The following is a 21000-nucleotide window of genomic DNA, read 5'->3' on the forward strand; positions in this document are numbered from 1 at the left end:
CTCTGACTGCATCCCCCACCCCTGTGCTCAATCAGACAGAAGTGAGGGACGAGTTTTTGTGGAAAGCGGGGAGCGAGGAGGAGAAAGTACCCACTCTGGGCACAGGGCATGTGCCAACATACCTATCCGTACGGCCATCATGGGCTGTCCACAAGACCTGCTCCCTTTTGTAGATGCGGGAGCAGACTCCGAGGGAGACTGCTAGGAGAGGCCGAGAGCTACACAGGGAGCCCTGAGGGATGTCTCCGTGCCATGAACCCTTCTATCTTCCCCAGTTCCAGAGAAGGGCCAGGGTCCTGTAAGGAAGGGGGGGGCATGTTCTTACCCCCACGGTGAGAGGCGGAGTTCAAAGCTGGAGTGCAAGCATGGGGTGACGGTGAGGATAGAAGTCATGGACCCAAACAGGGGTCGGTGGGTCTTAGACCAGCGCTTGTCCACATTTACTGTGCCTCTGAATCACTAAGGATCTTGCTGAGAGGCAGTTTCTGATTCAGTGGGTCTGAGGTGAAGCCTGAAAGTCTACATTTCTATCGAGCTTCCAGGTAACAAGGACTGATGCTAGTCTGAGAGGCCCAGACTTTGAATAGCCACATGCTCTGGGCTGCACCCCGCCCCCCCCACACACACACTCTGGATCCTCTTTGATGGAGATCAGGGGCAGGTGTTTTTCCCCCAGTTTCCCAGGACAGGCTGCCTTGAGGTGAAGAATTGAATTCTGTTTTTCCTATGCCTTGGTTTTTGTCCCCTTTCTGGTGGGATCCTACCATCATTCTACAAACTGCAAGAGGACCATTTGCACATTGAGGAGAACTTTGGAGAGAGGGAACACACTAGGTGCTGGCATCCTGAGGGTCAGGAGATCTTCCTGGTGCTCGTCAAATCCCACCACTAACCTGGCAGGATGTGTACGCTTGGGCTTGGGAGGTGTCTCTTCCCATTTCAGTCACAAACCAGGAAGCAGAAAGAAGAGGCTGGGTTTATTGCGGGCTGGGTTGTGTTGGGTCCACGCCTCAGCCCACATCCCATCTGAAATTATGAGTGGGACAGAGTGGGGTAGGGATAACAGGGCCCTGTGCCTTTAAGCCCTCCCTTTTCCCTCCAGCCCCCCTTCCCCACCCTGGCCCTCCCCAGGTTTCTGGAGGAACTGAGAGTTGCGTCTTCTCCCTGCCCTGCCGAGCTGCTCACTGGCTGCTCAGGAGGCTGTGCTTTGTGGTCTCCATGGAAACCATTAGTTGCTAGGCAACTGGAGCATCATCTGTGCTGAGCTCTCGCATCTAATTATCCCATCACAGCGGCGAGGAGGGTTTGGGGAGCTGCGAGGAGGGGGAGGCCAAGCGCAGAAGCAAGAGGATAACTCTTTTAGCAGAGCAGATTCATTGACACGCTGAAGTCATTTAAAGCCACAGCACCCTGTGCCTCTGGAGGATGTCCTCCCGGCTTGGAGTAAGGGAACCAGGGCCACAAATGCCTGGAGTGGCTCTCTTGGACCCACACTTTCTAGGCTGTCTTCCCCTCGGAGTCTTGATTCTAAACTCACTCAAGTTTCCTCTTCTGCCCCCTTCCTTCCCCGTCCCATCCTCAAGTCAACAAACATTTATGAAGCACCCGATCTGTGCTAAGCATCAGTCTACAGAGGCAAAGTAAGTTTCTGCCTCAGGGAGTTCTTAATCTCTCTATTCTGCCTGGACTGAAAGATTAGCTCCTAAAACTGACCTACTCTTTCTGAACTACAGTACTTTGTATTTGTTCCTGAACTGTGGTAGGTTTGTAGCCAGAGGCTCTCAGATCAGAACCCAGGTCTGTCTGGTGTACCAGTGGTTCTTGTTCTATAATGCGGCTCTTCTGCTTGCCAGTCAGTTAGAAACATGTCCACTGGGGCACCTGCGTGGCTCAGTCAGCTAAGCGTCTGCCTTCGGCTCAGGTCATGATCCCAGGATCCTGGAATCGAGCCCCTCGTTGGGCTCCCTGCTCAGTGGGGAATTTGCTTCTTCCTCTCCCTCTACCCCTCCCCCTCACTCGTTTTCTCTCTCTCTCTCTCTAACTCAAAATAAATAAATACAATCTTAAAAAAAAAAAAAGAACCATGTCCACTTGACCCCACGGGCACGTGAGCCTCTGATGGGGACTATTGTCCTCCTGTTGATAAGTGATATCATCTGACTTTAGGCGAGTCATTTTGAACCTCAGTTTTCTCACCTATAAAATGGGAAGACTCGTTCCTTTTCAGTCATCTAGCGAGATGTGACAGATGTCAAAATGCTTTAAAATAAAGGGGTGGAAGGAATGCTGGAGATCATTGTCATAACTAGCAGGAGCAGACTGGGGGAACCCAAGGGACTTGAACCAAGAAGTAAGATGCAGGGCTCACCAAATATTGGTCTGATGGGAAATGGCAGAGCCTCTATCCTTGAGATCTGAGGAAAAGGCTGAGAGAAAAAAAATCTGTGTCATGTAGGGTTGGAAGAGACCTGGATGCTCCTTTATTTTTTTCTAATTCTCCCTATGATGCAACCACTTACCCCAAATCTTCTTCCAGCTTTGTGGCCTTGGCCATGTTACCTACCTGAGTATTCTGAGCTGCAGTTTCCTCTTCTGTAGAAAGGGTATAAAATCTGTCTCACTGAGATATTATGACCATCACTCAAACTAATTTATTTAAGAGTGCATAGCACGATATCTGGTTCAATAAATATTAATTTAAGTAATTCATCTTATCCTCTCCTTTAACCCTTACTGCAGATGAAAACTAGAGGCTCAGAGGAAATAAATGAGTTTCCTGAGGTCACAGAGCTAGTAGCTAATGAGGTGGGATAGAAATTAGAATTTGGGGGGACCTGGCTGGCTTAGTTAGTAGAGCATGCAACTCTTGATCTCAGGGTCATGAGTTTAAGCCCCACATTGTGTGTGGAGCCTACTTAAAATAAATAAAGTTATTAATTTAAAAAGAACAGAAATCAGGGGCTTAGTCAGTTAGGTGTCTGTCTTCGGCTCAGGTCATGGTCTCAGGGTTGTAGGACTGAGCCCCGCATTGGGCTCCCTGCTGAGCAGGAAGTCTGCTTCTTCTTCTCCCTCTGTCCCACCCCTTGTGCTCTCTCTCTCTCTCTCTCTCTCTCTCTCGCTCATTCAAATAAATAAATAAAACCTTAAAAAACAAAAACAAAAACAAAAACCACAAATCAGAATTTGGTTTCTCAACTCTGTCATTGATACAGAGGGCAATGGTTGGGCAGGAAAGATAGTCTGAGGGGGAAGTGATGAGATGTGGGCCAGCTGTAACTTGTATGCCAAGCATGCCACCGGGGCCCCATGCACACAGAAATTGCCTGCCCACTCGTGTTTCCATTCAGTAGACATTTGTTGAACAACTCCTCTGCAGTGGGTGCAAGGGGGCAAGAAACCATTCCCGCTATCAAGTTGCTGAGTTTTGGAGAATGAACCAGTTGAAATAAGCAGGAGGGGATATTCCAAAAAGGGAACAGCATATGAAAAGGCTCAGAGAAGTGAATTATCCTGACACCTTCTGGGAACTGGGAACAAATACATCTTCTAGAAAGAGGCATGCAAAGATGAGCAGGACAAGACCTCCAGCCCCCAGCTGGGTCACCAGTGGCTTTGTATCCTATGCTAAGGAGCTTGATTTTTACCCTGAAGAAAACAGAGAGCCTTTGAAGAGTTTTAATTGTGGAAAGAACATTTTGGAAACAGTGTGGGAAGGGATTGGCAGAGGGTAACGGATTGGCACCTTGGGTCAGGGTTAGTCTGTGTGGCCACCAGAACCCAGCAGAAGCAATGGTCACTTCTGAGGCTAGATCAGAGAAGGACTTACACCTTCCTCCTTGCTCTCTCCTGGATAGCTCACTCTGGAGGACGTGGGAGCACCACTAGGGGGAGGTCCACGTGGCAAAGGATTGAGGCCTCCTGCCCACATCCAGCACGGAACTGAGGCTTCCAGACAATAGCCATGAGAATGAGCAAGCCTGGAAGCAAATCCTCCAGCCCCAGTTGAGCCTTCAGATGACTGTGGCCCAGGCCAACATCTTTTACTGCAACTTCACAAGATACTCAGAGCCAGAACTGCCCAGCTAAGTCTCTTCCAGATTCCTGATTCTCAGAATAATATTTGTTTTTACAAGCTGCTGATAGACAACTCATACAGATATCTTGGGAAATTCAGATGAAAATGACATTTTCATAGTTGGGTGTATGAGTCTGGGGCACAGAACAGAGGGGTGGGATAAAGAGAGGGAAGGTGGGCAATGGTTAAAATCGTGATGTGGGGAACAGTCCTTGGAGAGATGAGTAGGAGGGAAGGAGAAGACAGAAGAGGACATTAGGACACACAGCTTCTGAAGGACAGACAGACAGAAGGGAGCTGATGAAGGAGGAATGGGAACGAGGAGGAAAACTACAAGGGAGCAGACAGGGAATTTCAAAAAGGAGGTGTCAAATGTATGAAGGTCAGAACTGAAGGTAAGGACTGAGAATGTTCACTGGGCTTGGCATCTTGGGGGTCACACATCCTTAGGAGCAGCTTCCTGCAGGTGAGGAAGGCAGATGCAGGAGTCCAGAGATGACTGGCTAGGGAGAAAGTGGGGATGGAACCGTGCAGGCTGCTCCTTGAAGAAGCTTGGCTGGGAAGGGAAGGAGACAGGGAACTGGAGGGGAATTTGGGGGAACTGGGGAAAGGCTCACTTGCTGTGTTTTTTTGTTGTTGTTGTTTTGGTTTGGGGTTTTTTTTTTTTTAAGATTTTATTTATTTCTTTGACAGAGAGAGAGACAGCGAGAGAGGGAACACAAGCAGGGGGAGTGGGAGAGGGAGAAGCAGTTTCCCTGCTGAGCAGGGAGCCCAATGGGGGCTCGACCCCAGGACCCTGGGATCATGACCTGAGCTGAAGGCAGACGCTTAACGACTGAGCCACCCAGGCACCCCAGTGTGGTTCTTTTTTTTAAGATTTATTTATTTATTTGAGAGAGAGAGAGAGAGAGAGCGAGCATGAGTGGGAGGGGCAGAGGGAAAGGGACAGAGAATCTCAAGCAGACTGCACTGAGCGCAGAGCTGGACACGGGGCTCGATCCCACAATCCTGAGATCCTGAGATCATGACCTGAGCAGAAACCAGAAACCAAGAGTCAGGATGCTTAACTGATGGGGTCACCCAGATGCCCCACCTGTTGTGTTTTTAAAGGTAAAGATGCAGGAGAGGGAGGGTTGTGACTGATGTAGAGGCTTCTGGAGGAGGGAAAAAATGGGGTTCAGATCAGAGGTGGAGGCATCAGCCTTTAGCCATAGGAATGACTCTCTCTCTCTCTCTCAGCAGAGAGAAAAGATTGGGCAACAATGCAGAGAAATTGTGGGGAGAGGGTGGGGGAGAAAGTCAGGGGGAGGGAAGAAGCAAATTAAGGGAGCTCCTTCCTGATGGCCTCCACTTTCTCTGGGAAGTAGGAAACTCAGTGGGGAGAAGGGTTTGGGGTTTGAGGAAGGGTGAGAGTTTGAGTAGCTATTTGTGGGGAGAGGAGGACATGCTACCAAGGGCCTTGAAGAAGGCTGTCTGGTGGCGGCGGCCCAGCTGAGCTTGGGGACCGCTCATCTTCAGGGGCGCTGGCTGCATTAGTCAGGGTTCTCTGGAGAAACGGAGCAGACAGGATGTGTATACAGAGAGAGGTTTATTTTAAGGCATTGGCTCATGTGATTGTGGAGGCTTAGCAAATCCGCAATCTGAAGGGGGAGGCAGGCAGGCTGGAGACCCAGGAAAGAGTTGCAGTTGGAGTCCAAAGGTGCTCTGTTGGCTGAATTCCTTCTTTCTGTGGGAGGCCAGAGGGGAGGTCAGTCTTTGTTCTATTAGGGCCTTCAACTGATTGGACGAGGCTCACCATACCATGGGGTAATCTGCCTTACCCAAAGTTCACTGATTTAAATGTTCACCTCATCCAAAAACCATCTTCACAGAGTCATCCAGAATGATGTTTGACAAAATATCCAAGCACCCTGGCCCAGTCAAGCTGACACATAAAATTAACCGTCACACTGACCTTGACATTTTAGGAGCTTTTCAAATCACACAACAGCTTGAGTGCAGAAATGATAAAACTGTCAGGTTTGACTGACTCAGGGTTCAGGGCTCCAAGGCATGGGAAGTGCAGGGTGTTGGCAAGAGTGAAGGCCTGGAGACTAAGATGTGGGCTAGTTATGAGAAGGAGTGATGAATGTGACCAGAAGGAGCACGGAGGAGTGAGGTCAAGGTCGAATAAAGATGTGAGAAGAGAGGGGGAGCAGGGGAGTGTGGACAGGGATGGGGAGGGGACAGAGAGTGACGGCCATCCAGGTGGCTGCTGGGGAAAGAAAGCCAAGGTCCTCACTGCAGCTGGATGGAGCACGAAGTTGCGAGGCCAAGGGGGGCTGCAGACCCTGGTGTCTCCGGGAGCCAGGCAGGTAACAAAACCAGTAAAACAAGGTGAGTGAAACTGGGACCAACTGGAGACCATAGAGCAGCAGGAGCTCCAGCTCAAGGGGAAGCGTTGCCCTGCCGAAAGGGGGGCCTAGGGCGGCAGTGCCTCCTCTTTTTTTTTTTTTTTTCAAGAGAGGCCAGGCATCTGAATTTGTAGGTAAGGTGCTCTTATTTTCAAATTCTAAACTAATATATATTATAAAATGCACTTTGTGAGCCAAATGATAAACATCTTTGAGGCCAGCTTCACCCCTGGGGGCCCCAGATTGTGTCATCAGGAAACGGGTGATAGAACAGGAGTGGGTGGGGGCGCCTGGGTGGCTCAGTTGGTTAAGCATCTGCCTTGGGCTCAGGTCATGATCCCAGGGGCCTGGGATCGAGACCCACATCGGGCTCCCTGCTCAGTGGGGAGTCTGCTTCTTCTTCTACTCCCTGATCATGCTCTCTCTCAAATAAATAAATAAAATCTTAAAAAAAAAAAAAAGAACAGGAGTAGGTGTTTTGCTGGTGAGCAAGGGGGAAGACTATTTGAGGTTGAGGGGATAGAGGCCGGAGGGTTTGTCGAAGCAGGCAGGGGTTCAGTGTCACCAGTGGGCAGAGCCCTGGCAAGGAGGGCTTGCGAGGGAAGGGGAGAGAGAGGAGGAGCAGACGCAAAGAAACAAAAGTCCTGCAAAGGCCCGGCCCACCATGTTTAGAGACAGCGAGGAGCCTCTGACAGGGTCAAAGCAGGGAAGTGGCAAAATTCAGTTTGGTTGGAGAAAGATGATTGTAGGAGAAGGTGGAGGCTTGATTGTGGGGTAATTAAGCCTCTCCTTAGGCCTGAAGGAGAGCTAATCCTTCCAAGAAATAATGGTGGCCGAATTAACATGAATTAATTTATTCAATAAATGTTTATTAAATGCCTTTGCACCAGTCACTGCGCTAAGTACCGGGCATTCAGAGGTGAACAAGATTGCTCTCCAAGAAATTATGGTATAATGGGAAATACTGGAGGACACTCTACCACACTGCAGCAGGATTTTAGTAGAAAAAGTCACGCTAACAGTTATTATTTGTCGAGTGTTTACCACGTCAGGCGCTGCACTAAGTCTTTCATTTATTTTCTTGCTTAATCCTCATAGCAACCTGGGGTGGGGGGTACTGTTATTATCCTCATTGTATTAATGAGGAAACTAAGGTCAGAGACATTAAATGGCTTGCCAACGAGGCTCCTCATGGAAGCGGCAACTTCCATGGGCTTGGGCAGTCCTGGAGGGTCTCCTGGAGGAAGTAGTAAATAAGTGAAGCCCTGAAAGTTGGGCAGGAGTTCACAGGGTGAAGGTGGAGTGAGGGAAGGGGGAGAGGGGAGATTGTTCTAGGCTGAGAGAGCTGCAAAACCTCATTAAAGGACTGGAGGTTTAGAGTGGAATTTGGGGAAGTCACTGGAGAAGTAACCAGGACCAGATGAAGAGCTCTGTAAGCCCCTTTAAAGAATTTTGATTTTTTTAAAAAGAATTTTAATTTTTATCCTAAGGATAAAAAGAAGCAGTTGAAGGGTTTTAAACTGGAGAGTGTCATGATTAAATTTGTATCTTAAAAAGATGATTTTTGCTGCAGTGTAGAGATTGTGTTGGATGAATAGCTGCGAGATATTTTAGATGTCTCTTGACACACTGCTGAGATAAGATTCTGGGCAAAAAATGACCAATGAGGGAATTTGGGGGTGATGGTTTGATTGGGAGGGCTACGGGGCAGGGTAGGGAGCAGAGTGAAGGATGCCTCCCAGGTGCTCGCTTGGGCAGCTGGGCAAATGGTGGCACTGTCACCAGCTGGAGTGCTGGGGGGAGGAGTGGGGGGTGGAAGGAGATTTGTGGGGACGGGTAGGAGATCTGTCACTTTTGAACTCGCTGAACTGAAGTGCCTGAAGGACACCCAGGTGGAGGTGTGTGGAAGGTAGTTGGATGCATGGTCTGGAGCTCCGGAAGGCTGTGGGCACAGGTGTGACAGCTTTGGCCTCGGGGAGGAGCGCCGGCCTGTGAGAAGACAAGAGCAAGGACAGAGCCTGGGGAATACCATCATGGTCAAAGGGAAAGAGGAGACTGTAAAAGAGACTGAGAAGCTTCCCTCAAAGGAAAAAGAGAAGAGCCAGGAGGGCGTGGTATCCCAGGTACCAGAAGAAGAATGCTTCCAGGGGCCATGCTCCACAGTAAACTGGTTCACAGGAGTGGGAGAGATTTGAAATGTGCTCCTTGGCTTTGGCAGTAGGGGTCATGGAGATTGCCTCCCTCTGGAAGTGAAGGTGTGGGAATGAGGGCGACTGGGCTGGGCACAAGGGTGTTGAAGGACTGATGGTCTGGGTGGAGCTGGGTCTGGGATTCCGTGAAGGGCTAAGAAGCCAACAGCCTAAGGAGGGAAGGTGTGAAGGGGAAGGGTAGGAAGAGTCTTCTTCCCCCACTCCCCACCCCCCACAGTTCCTTACCCTCTTGTACCTCAGGCTGGGTGCCTGCCCTTCCCGGGTTGTCTGTAGGAACCTATGGTGGGCACAGGGAAGGAGGTCAGGAGGGGCTTCCTGGGGTATCGGTGGAGTGTGGAGAAGGGGTGAACTGAAGCAGAAGTGAGCTGGTCTGGGGCAGCCTTCCCTTCAGGCCTGAAGAGGAAGGAGCTCTATCCCCTCCTCCCCCTCTACAGGGGTGTGAGGCAGGGACCTGCGAGCTCAAGCCCAGCGACCAGGGGACCCAACAGAACTGTGCCCTGCAGCCCCTCTTGGGGTCCAGCCGTTGCTGACCTCCCTCCACTTCTGGGTTAGCCAGTCCCCAGAGAGAACAGGGAGGTGTTTCAAGGTGGCTGCTAGGAGGGAAAGCAAGGCGTAGGGGAAGGGGCCCGAATCCTTCGGAATCCCACGGCACCCTCTGGCAGGGAGGGGTGGTCTTAGCACAGCTCCCCCAGGTCGCAGCCCCCAACTCTGCCTTCTCCCGGCGCCTCAGGCCCTGTTTGATATGCACAGCAGATCCGGTGCCCTTTACAAAACTGTTATTTGTTCAGAAGCCCGAGGGAGGGGGGGGGGAGACCGCGGTCCCCCCCACAGCCCCTCCCACTTGCAGGGACCTGCCCCCAGTCACACTCGCTCAGCAGCTCAGAAGCCGCAAGCCTGAGTGCTCCCCACTCGGCCTTGCTGGAAGTTTCTCCTCGGCTCTGCCGGAAACGCCTGCCTCGAGCTTCCCCTCACCCCCCCCCCCAGCCTCTCCCCCTCAGCCCTTCCTCCCCGCTCCCCTAGCCCTGAGCTCGGCGCTCCCCTGCGCCTCCCACTCCGCCGGGAGCCCCGCGGGCTGCTGAGGCTGCGGCGCGTTTGCCTCGTGGGTCCCCAGTTCTCTGTCTCCAAGAACTGAACTGGTCCCCCCCCCCCACCCGCACCTCCCATCCTGCCCATCCTGGCCTAAGGGTGCGGGGACCGCTGGGCGTGGGAAGCGGGCGGTGGAAGGTAGCAGGCTGGGGGGGGGGTTGCGGGGGGGGGATTGCAGAGGGGGGTGCGGGGGGGGTGGCACGGAGGGCAGTAAATGGCGTTGAAGCCGATGAGCCAGGACTACGCAGCCCACCTCGGGCTGCTGCTTTCTGGCTTGGGACCCTGCGCCCAGTTTCCCGTCTGTCGATGGAGGTGGTACCCCTCCTCCAGGGGCTGCGGTGGGGCCTGAGGTGCCCAGCACAGTGTCCGACACACAGTAGGTTCTTACAACAAGGCCCCTCTCCTCTCTTCATGTGGGTGGGGGGCGGGCTCTGAGGAAGAGGTAGGAGGACAGAAACTGGGTTGGACGGAGGGGGGAGAGCTGTCCGGGAGCCAGTGAGGCACGCTGGGGGTGGGGCACAGATCTGTTCTGTGTCAGCCCAGGGTGGAGAGGAGCGGAGAAAGTGCCAGAACCCCAGCCCCTCCCAGGCTTCTGTTCTCTCTGCACTCCTTGGACTGGCCTTGGGGAGCCCTCTGGGAAAGGCCGTCCTCAGGCCAGGGGGAGGCCTGGAGGGGGCGGGCCTGGTGTGGGGGGCACTGCCTCCGGGTCTTGAACGACCCCCTCCCCACTCCCCCAACTCATAATCCGATTTCTATTCCTACTCCCTCCTCTGGACCCGTCGCCATGGCAACAGTTTTCTCAGTTGCACTTCATCAGTTTCTCGGCAAATCTTTTTTTCTGCCCCCCTCCTTCAGTCTCTCTTTTTCTCCTCCATCAGCCTGCATTTCTACATACTCATGGTGCTCACCTTGCTCTTTATCCCCCGCCTTCTCTGTTCCTCTCTGGCTCTCCGTTGGTCCCCACCCGCTTCTGTCCAAATCTCTCTTTCTACAGCTCCCCTCCCCCCTCTCCCTTTTCAAGCCCCTGATTGTAGCAACAAGGTAGAGTCTGTCTGTTGGCTAGACAGGAACTTGTGTCCTTCTGATATCAGAGCCGAGGAGCAGAGAGTCCTGGAGGGACAGGGTTTGGGTGAAGTGATGTCAAGGGGAACCTAAGGTCGTGTTCATCTGTTCTGCCCTGACCAGGCGGCCTGGAGCAGTGGTGAGGGAAAGCCCTCTTGGGCACTTTCTCCTCCAGTCCTAAGTCAGAATGAGGGTGGTCCTGGGGTGTCCTAGAGGGTACTATTCTTGGTTGGCTTCCCACCTCACCCTCAGAGACCGGACCCAAGGCCTAAAGCTATACAGCTACCCCCGGCGGGGTGCTTCCCAAACAAACACCTAACTCTCCCTCGGACTTTTGCTCCCCACAGTTCCACTTAGATCTCTCCACCTCCTCACCAGTCAGATCCACTGGGATGTCCTACTGTCCTGCCTACTTCTACCACTCTAAATATGAACCCTTCTGGGTGCCTGGGTGGCTCAGTTGGTTGAGCGATTGCCTTCAGCTCAGGTCATGATCCCGGAGTCCCGGGATCGAGTCCCACATCGGGCTCCCTGATCAGCGGGGGGTCTGCTTCTCCCTCTGACCTTCTTCCCTCTCATGCTCTCTGTCTCTCATTCTCTCTCTCAAATAAATAAATAAAACCTTTAAAAAAAATAAATATGAACCCTTCTTCCCTAATCCATCACCCCTCTGTGTACTTCCCTGTTGCTGCCCATGTCTCCTTTCTCTGTCATTTTCCACATCATCCAAGGTGAATCAATTCTCCTTCTGAAATATCGTCCACATCTGCTTCTAGCCCTCTATCATTTTGTAGATGTTGCCTGGGACCAAGCATCCAGCAAGTCAATCTGGGCCTCACTAGAGGCTCACTTCACACTTGGACTTTTTGCTTGGGTCTATCATAAATGTAGTCTCCCCTCAGAAACCAAACCTGTCCTAAACACAACTTTTTTCTCTCCTCCTTCTTTCTCCCGCTTTTTCTTCTTAATTTTTTGAGAGCCTATTAGGTATGATGTTTTTCATATATATCATCTCATTTAATTGCCACAATAATCTATAGAGTAGGTATTATCCCATTCTACAGGAGAAACGATGTCCTAAGTGGTTAAAGTAATTTGCTCAAAGTTCTACAACTAGAAAGCAACAGAGCTAGGACTCAAAAAATCAGATCTGTAAAGTTCCAAAGTTAGTGTTCTGTTTTATTTTTTGCTATATCAAGATGCTTCCATAAGACTCTTGTACTCAAAAACCTTCTGAGTTTTCTTATTCTTCCTTTAGGCTTTTGAGGCTCATGATGATGTGACACCATCCCACCTACAAAACCATGTATCTTCTTGCTTCTCAGTGTGACACAGATTGGTATCAACCCAGAGAACATTTGTGTGTTTTAGGGTTTTGTCTTCATCTCTGTCCTGTTAAATACTTTTTTTTATTATCTTATATGAAAATATAGTATCCCATTCCACACATATAAGCCTGGAGAGATAGTAAACACTTTGAAGGACAAGATAAGGATCCCAAAATCATCTCCATGCATAGAATGTCAGGCCAACGTAACAAGATGAAATGATCAGCAGTCTATGTAAGACCTCAGCAATGTATAAGGGACCAGACATGGCTTAGAAGCAGTTCAGGTGAAGAAAAAAAAAAAAAAGAAAGAAAGAAAGAAACAATTCAGGTGAAACAGAATCACAGAATTAAGGAGTTTAGTAAGTTCAGTCCAAGTCATCAGCATAATATGGTTGCCAAAAGTAAATTCAATTTTAGGCCATATTAATAGAGATATAGTATTTGGAATAAAGAAGGGGATTGATAGTCCTGCTTTACTCTAAGTTGGCCAGGTGTTGTCACGGCAGTGACTGTTTAGTGAACTGGGAATGTTTAGGCTGGAGAGGAGGAGAAGAGTCAGGAGTCATTAAAGCTCAAATATGTGAAGGGCTATCATGGGGAGGAAGAATTAGACTCACATCGTGTGACCCCAGGAGGTAGTGTGTGGACTAACAAGTGGAGACCACTGGGAGACAGAGGTCAGATCAAAGGAAGGAAAAACAAATGTTCATTCACTGGGGTACCTGGCTGGCTGAGTCAGTAGAACATGTGACTCTTGGTCTCAGGGTCATGAGTTCAAGCCCCCTGGTGGGCCTAGAACTTAGGTTAAATAAAACTTTAATTAAAACACCCCCACAAATGTTCATAAATGGAACGGGCTGCCTTGGGGGGTTGGTAAGCTCCCCACTCCTGAAGGTGTTCAAAAAGATGGTGACACACTGCTTGCCAGGGGTGTTGACGGTGGGGGGGTGGGGGTTGTGGCAGAAAGATCCTGAAACAGGTAGTTGGTCTTCGTTGAGGCCCCTTCCCACCAAGATTTGTGATTCCTCCTGCTTTTGTTCTTTCTGTGCCCCTCATCAAACCCTTGTGCTCCCCTGAACCTGAGGTCAGTCTCCTCTTTCTCCACAGGGCTCCCTGAGGATTCAACCTGCACTGATTACATCAAGTCCACATCTTTTCATTATTTAGCATCTTTTATTGTGTTTTAACTGTCGCCACCTTATGAGCTCCTTTTTTTTTTTTTTTTTTTTTTTACCTTATGAGCTCCTTGAGGGCAGGTGCCTGTCGTATCTGTTACAGGATCAAAACTTATTCATCACTGATTCATCTTCTCAGCCTCCCTCTGTCTCCCCTCCCCTCACCCCCAAGATAATTTTATCCTTCACCTGTTGTTGGAAATCTTGTCTTGGCTTGCTCAGTTCCAGAGCTTTTGTGATACAAAACTGGGAGAATAGCAGGTGAGAGACAAGAGGCAGGAGCCAGGCAGCTTTCTGGTGTGTTAGGGAGAATCTGGGTAACGGGTGAAAGGAAAAGGAAAATAATGAAGCCTGACAGGCTAAGCCAGTCCATATGATAAGGGGATGAGAGCTGTGTGGACTACAGAGGACAGAGCCGGGTGGAGAGTGAGTCAGCCGCTACAAGGTGTGTGGAATAGAAGAGGAAAGGGAATTTTAACAAGTGGTCCCGCAGGTTACAAATTGGATCATCAGGAGATACAACTAAACGTTGGGATTCCTTTTTGAAATGATTTTTGGTGGTGGGAAATTATTTGGGTCGCAGGATCCCAGAATATATTCAGGTTTCATATCCTGCAACTTCCGCGGGATCCAGCATAATGCCAGGGTGTAGGCACCCCATGAGGCAGGACCCCAGTCCCAGCAGATGGAGCAGATGTGGTCCCGAGGCCGTGAGATTCTGCCAAAAAGATTGGAACGTTAGGCTTCTTCTCTCACCTCAGAGGTATGTCTTGTAAAACCATCTCCTAATCTGGGACTTCAAGTTCCAAATGCCCTAGCCATTAGAATTGGTTATGGGTCTTGACAGATGGGGAACATGAGCCCCAGGAAGGTCCATCAGCTTGCTCGAAGTCACAGAGCAGGTTTGAGGCCTGGCTGGGACTGGGACTACGCCGGTCTCGGGGATTTGTCCACAATCCAGGGATGCCATTTTTCCACTGGGCCAGAGAGCTACCTGCATATAAAGAGAGTCCTGATGAGAGAGAAGAGGGCGGCCTACGGGCCTGGGGCAGCTGAGCAGCCCTCCCTGTGTTCAGAGCCCTGCACCAGGCTCTGCGGGATGTCCAGATAAGGAGGCCAAGCCTGCCTTCCCAGATCTCGTGGCCTCACAGGGAAATGAGCCAGACACAGGAAGAAGTCCAATGGAAAGTTGGAAGCGAGCACTGCAGTGGTGTGGTGGGAAGGTTCTGGACTGGGAATCAGGAGGCCTGGGCACCCCTGCCAGCCATCACTCACCAGCCACCATCTTATCACCACACTGGGCCTCAGTTTCCTCACCTGTGAACAGTCTTTTGGGGGGGGGGCAGAGGGAGAGGGAGAGAGAGTCTTAAGCAGACTCTGCACTGAGCAGGGAGCTGACACGGGGCTCAATCTCAGGACCCCGAGATCATGACCTGAGCCAGAAACCAAGAGTGGGAGGCTTAACCGACGGAGCCACCTAGGCGCCCCCACCTGTGAATATTCTCTTAAAAACAAAAGCTCTCTAGTGTTCCGTATTAGAGCAAATTAGTGCAGTAACTAAGTGTATCCTGTGAGTGCTTGTCCCCATGCTCTCCCCTCCCAGGACAATCTCAGAAAGGCTCTTGCGGCCAGTTGATGGCAGAAATTAAAATGTTCCCAGGACTCAGAACTGCCAGGCAATGTGCACAGTGAGGGGTAGGAGGTGACATGTGGCTTTCTCCGGGCCCCTGCCTCTGGTAGCCTCTCCCGGGCTTCTGAATGCCACTCTCCCCTCCCCAAGCCCACCACAGAGGTGAGTGTTTCTCTCTCAACTAACCCAGCCTGCTCTTTAATTGTTATCTTTCCGATAAAGAGCCTGAAGAAAAACTCATCCAACCCTTTTGGTTTACATTTGAAAAAACTAAGGGCCCCGAGACACGGTGTGACTAGGCCAGGGTCACCTGTGACTAGGCCAGGGTCACATACTCTTGACTCTCAGGTCAGTCTTCTTTCTTTTGGGGCTTGGGGAATTTATTAGAAATGAATTGTTTGGGGGCAGGGGGGTACCTGGCTGGCTCAGTCAGCAGAGCATGTGACTCTTGATTTCGGGGTTGTGGGTTTGAGCCCCATATTGGGTGTAGAGATTACTTAAAAAATAAAATCTTTAAAAAACAAAAAGAAAAGAAATGGGTTGTTTGGAAAAGCAGGCTTAAAGATCCCTCCCTCCTCCCTTGTAACATCTGGTGAGGTCCCTTGCTGGGATCCTGGTCTATCTTTAGGGCTCCAGGGAGATGTACTATCTGCCTGGACAGTCACACCTTAGGCAGGCATAAGTCTCAGCCCAGATGTTGCTCCCGGGGTTTGCAGGAAACTTTCCAGACTCCCAAGTCCAGAATAGGGGTCTCTCTGAAGTGCTCCCCAAGGCTTCATGACACTGAATTGAAATCACTTTGTTCGCTTGTCTGTCCCCACCTAGACTGCAGGCTCTGAGGGCAAGGACCACATCTGTCTTGTTCACCGACATATACCTACTGTTTTGTCCAGTGCCCGGCGCATAGTAGGTTCTCAAAAATAGTTTTTGAATGAGTAAGTAGATGGGGTTGGTCAGAGAAGGATTCCAGGAGGAAAAGGCAAATGTTGAGGCAGGTGTCACAGCCTGAAAGGAGGACAGAATTGTCCCTGTTTGGGTGAACCTCCCAGACTCAAAGGAAGTCTAATGGGAAATGGTGAGAGGGAGGGAAGTAAGCCCACTGAAAGGAAAAACAAAGAAGGAAGGAAGGAAGCCTGCAAGAGCATGGCCTTCAATAACCTGGGAGGGCTTCCGGGTGGAGGAGAAGAAGGGTCTCAGCCCTGAGCGGGAGAAAGGGAAGTGGTTGTGAGCACCTAGAATCCCTCAAGAGGGGTTCTTTTATGAGGAGAAACCAGAGGGCAGCTTGGCTGGAGGGAGGGAAAGCTGAAGTGCAACAGGGTAGCTGGTGGGAGCTCTGAAGCCTGGCTACAGGTTTGAATTTGATGTTGGGGTCTGGAGGGAATGGGCCTTCTGGGAAGGCTGGGGGCACAGAAAGAAAAAGAAGGTGAGGAGCAGCTTCCTTCACTTGACCCCCTCTGTTAGGTTGAGACCCTGGGAGGACAGGGCTAGGTCTTTCTCCCCCCTACCCCAGCCCCCCTGGGTACCTGGGCCCCACAAGTAGAGTCCCCTCAGGCAAAGATCTGGAAGTGGCTGAGGCAGCCCGCTGAGTGGGGGTAACAGGGCAGGCATTGTGGGAGCTCCCTCCTTCCACGAGCCTTCCCAGAGGATTCTCTTTACCTCCGGAAGTGCTGTTCCTTCCGGAGGAGTACTCTGTCTCCAAAGTCCTTCTTCCACCCATCCCCACCTGAGCATAGCTTGCGCCGCTACGCCAGATCTAGCCACCAGGGGGCAAAAAAAAAAAAAAAGCAGCCCTTAGGTCAGTGTCCCTCCACCTCCCCCCCACAACACCCCCCCCACAAACACCCCCCACCCCCCCCAAGGCCAAGATGGGCGGTGCCTCACCTGGCTCTCCACGGTGTCGGGTAGCCCCGTTAACCCCTTCCTGCCCAGCCTGGGTTACTTCCCTCAGGCAGTCATTCAGAGAACTGGAAGGCAAATCTGATGGTGGAGGGGGTGTTGCCCAGGAAAGGGGCCAGGGTGGAGGCGAAATCAGGGTTTCCAGCTACTCGGGCCCCTGTCCTAGCCGGAGCTGGCGGAGGCTAGCGTTCCCCGCCTCAGGTGGGGAGCCACCTCCGCAGAAAGGTGAAGGGGCCCCCTGGAGGCAAAAGAGGCAAGGGTTGTGGTCACCTGCGCTGGGCCTCACGGGGGACTCAGAATGCTGGGGCAGCCGCAGAAGCCAGACTTCCGGGTTCTCCGCAGCCTTCCGTCTGGCAGGGACCTTTGTAACGACTAGTGGTGGGGGGAGGGTGGCCAAAGAGTGGAGGGAGAGACACACAGGACTGGGGTGGCGCGAGCGTAGACAATTAAGATTTGGCAGCAGAATGGGCCGGACCACGCCGCTCTCAGGTGCCGGGTTTTGTGCGTCTCTCCTCGAGTACGAGGCAGCCAGCCCTCCAAGGCTCTGACCAGCCCAAATCCCGAGATTGCAGTCCGGGCCACAAGGTGTTAAACAGTGGTGGGAGTGGGGTCCGGAGTCCCTCCCTCCTTCCCTCCCTCCCAGCGTCACCACCTCGGAGTCCACCAGGCTGGCGCGCAAGGAGTTAAGTCTGCCCGCAATCTGCAAGACTGGAGCCGGGGAGGGGGAGGAGGGGGGAGAGGAGGGGGGGAAAGAGAAGAAGGGGGAAGCAGACTGCAGGGAGACAGCGCCAGGAACCCCCTCCCCAGGGACCTGGCCCCTGGGCCCCCAGACCCAAAAGAGGCCCTGCCCTCCCCGGGGTCGTGCTCTCTTCCCCCGCCCTGCCTCCGCCCTCCAGCTTTGTGTCCCCAGGAGGGTGGGCTGCAGGATTTCCAGCCAAGCCTTGGCTGCCTGCTCAGTTTTTCCAAACCCTCCAGTCGGGGAAGGCGGGAGCCCTGTCAGGATAAGAGTCCCTCCCCCCACTGCCCCCGCCGGCCCCCTCTCCCAGCCTCCTTTTTCCTGCCCCCGCACCTTTCCCAAACTTCTTTCCCTTTCCGATCCTGGCCCCTGCGCCCCCTATCCCCACCTCCATTGGTTCCCAAGTTCCAAGTTCAGGTTGGAGGGGCCAGGTGGGTCCCATATTCCTGGCGAGGCGCTGGTAAAGCCAAACTCCGCAGGCCGACACTGAGACCTGCTGGGCGCCCGCCCGACTCCCAGCCTGGCGCCCGCCCCATCCCAAGACGTGGCCCCGGGTCCACCGGTGAAGGTGGCCCAGGGGTCTCCCGCCCCGGGATGGGGGTGGTGCTGGGGGCGCCGGCAGAGCTGGACAGCGGACTCTGGGCGGCTGGTGCCAGGTCTTTTGGGGCACGCTTCGAGGAGGGGCAAAGTGTTCCGAGCGCTGGCAGGGTTCTGTCCAGCAGGTCTATTATATAATAATCACCATCTATCAGGAAGCCAGGCAGCTGGAGTGAGTGGGGAAGCCAGGATGCCCGGATCCGCTCCTCCTCCAGGCCCAGGCAGGTGTCTCCACCAAGATGGGGGTGCGGGCGCAGCCCAGAAGTGAAATGATGTGGGGGTCGAGGGGCAAGTGAGGGGCCCTGGGCAGTCCGAAGGCGGCCCCGAAAACCCCGCCCCCAGAACTCTGACTGACAGTGCTCTGAGCCAATGATTGAAGTCACTGTAGGGCTCAAAGTTAACCCTTTCTTGGGTCCTTAGTTGCTTTAGGGGATTAGAGTCCCTTCCTGGGAACTGTTCTTCAGTCCTGAATCCCTCCCACCTGCATGAGGTCGGTGAGGTGTTTCAGCTGGAGGATCCTTGAGTCCTAATCACCTCGCGAAGTAATCTCAGATAATCAGCCTCCCTAGCGCCGCCCCCCACCCCCCACCCCCGCCTCCAGTCCCAAAGTAAATTGTATTACATGATGTGCTTGTGTGTGTACACTGTGGTTCCAGAGCCAGGACCGCGTGGCGCTGGCACACCCACCCTGCGCCAGGAACAGGCACCCTCACACACCTATACCCGTGCCGGCACCTTCCACCGACAGTCGCTGACACACCTGTGACACTCCTCGTGACACAGTGACACACAGATACATGGAAACACCCGGTGATTCCTCGAGTTCGCCAGTAGAGGGAGCCGCTCCATTCCAGCAGGGGCGCCAGCCCCTCTCCTCCTCTCCTCGCTCACTCCAGGGTTCCACCCAGAACTCGTGGCTGCCCGGAGCTCAACTCCGCATCCCAACCTGGAACCTACACTGGGGGAATGAGTCACAGCCCCACCCAGGGGAGCGCTCTACATGGCTGCTCCACAGGACATGCCGAATACGCTTGAACTTACTGTGTACCGCATTTAACAGACCTTTTGCAACACAGCCATCATTCACTCCTGCAAACACTGTTTTCTGGACCTTCTGTGAACCGGGCATTGTGCCAAACAGATCATAACATGCCCATGTGGTTTGTCATGTATGTAACGCAAGACTGATCCACATAAATGGGGTGGCCCCTTCCTCCTAACAAGCATCCTGTTTGAGAAATGGCCCTTTTGCCTTGTGGCACATACTATATCCACCGGACCCTGGAGAGAGGGGAGGAAATTAAACACTACTTCTGCAGGTCAGGTCTTATCCTAGGCTCTAGGATCTTTCACACCAGAGCTCAGCTTTTCTGGGCTTCGGTTTTCCGTGGGAATACCTACCTCATGAGGTTGTGATGATCCAACCCCTAACCCAGCTTGGTGTTTGGCACAGCAGTTAGTAGGCATTTGGGGGAGTTGTTTTGATCGGATCAAAACATGATCTAGAGAGAATGCGTATGAAGATGCTTTGTAAACTGATGTTAGACACACACGGGGGTTATTATGTGATCTTTTTTTAGGGCCTCATCTCCCTCATCTCCACCTGTGCCTCCTCAGACTTTGCCCAGCGCCCAGCTGCTGACACTATCAGCCCATCAAGTGAGGTTTTTTTTGTTTTTTTTTCCCCCAGCAAGTGAGTATTTACGGAAGCTCTACTATGAACCCAGCACTTGAGTGCTGTGGGGAATATAGAGGTATAGGAAGCATAGTCTGGGCCCTCAAGAATCTTTTGGGGCAACCAAACGTATATATATGAAACAAAACATATAAGTAGGTACTCTATTGGGTGGCATAGACGTAATAGGTAGTCAGAAGAGAGGGTGGTCTATAAGGGCTAGGGCTCTCCGGGGACCCAGGAGGGGCAGGGGAGAGGGCAGTGGAACCGAATATCAGGAGCAAACAGGCTTGTTAGTCTTCTTCATTTCTGAAGCAGTCTTGTTACTTGTTGGCATTAATTTTGGGTGGGAGCAGTAGGATATAGGAGAAGTGTCCTGGGATAAGGAGTCCCAAGTTGTTCTCCTGGGCTTACCACTTTCTAGCTGTATAACCCCGAGGAGGTCCTTAACTACTGCAAGGCTCAGTTTCCTCACCAGTGTAATGGGGCCATAACCTCTTTCTCACGGGTTTGTGGTAAACATTGAAATAACATTTGTGAAATGCTTTTAAAAAGTGCTTTACAATTTCTTCTTCATTGCATCTGTCTTCTTATAGGGTCTTGAGTGTGTGTGTGAGCACTTTGAGGTTAGGAGTTTTTTTGAGAATACAAAGATGTTACTTCCACATTTTCTTAGCATCCACTTTGTGCTAGGTACTGAGATGAAAAAAATTCAGTCTATGCCCTCAAGGACCTCATGGTCTACTAGGAAAGAGAGATGAATAAAGAGGTGCTCAGTGCATAATGAATGTGGGTGGGTACAGTGAAAAGGGGACCCAGTTGTGTGTGTGTGTGTGTGTGTGTGTGTGCTGAGGGGAGTCCAGGCAACTCCCACCCCTTCCAATCAGTGTAGACTGGAGGGTAGGTTTGTGAAACCTCTCCCTAGCCTGGGATGTTGTTGGCGCGTCTCTTCCCCAGTCCTCAGGAATGGGGAGGAGAGCAGGGTAGAAGCCCCCTCCCCAACCCCCGGGCCAACCTGCCTCCCGCTAGCGGGCCGGGCGCCTTACCGAGTCAGACCACTGGGAGGCTGGGGGAGCCGGGTTGGGCGAGGAGGCGAGCGAGATGGGGGAGCTCTTATTTTGACAGGGGCCTCTCC

The 21000-nt window shown here is 52.1% G+C and overlaps 1 protein-coding gene across 1 annotated transcript; it reads right to left on the reverse strand.

Moving 5' to 3' along the window:
• Positions 1-11984: 11984 nt before the first annotated feature.
• LOC123857751 (uncharacterized) lies at positions 11985-19319 on the reverse strand. Its single transcript, XM_064575867.1, has 3 exons — positions 19239-19319; positions 16843-17971; positions 11985-14325 (listed from the first exon to the last, which is right to left on the reverse strand). The coding sequence occupies exons 1-2, from the start codon at positions 19317-19319 to the stop codon at positions 17003-17005; spliced, it is 1050 nt and encodes a 349-aa protein (XP_064431937.1). The 3' UTR covers positions 11985-14325; positions 16843-17002.
• Between the last annotated feature and the right edge of the window lie 1681 nt (positions 19320-21000).

This window comes from Mirounga angustirostris, unplaced genomic scaffold, assembly GCF_029215605.1.
Source record: "Mirounga angustirostris isolate CCGP_5_RB_7025 unplaced genomic scaffold, mMirAng1.0.hap1 SCAF_13, whole genome shotgun sequence".
Taxonomy (NCBI): Eukaryota; Metazoa; Chordata; class Mammalia; order Carnivora; family Phocidae; genus Mirounga; species Mirounga angustirostris.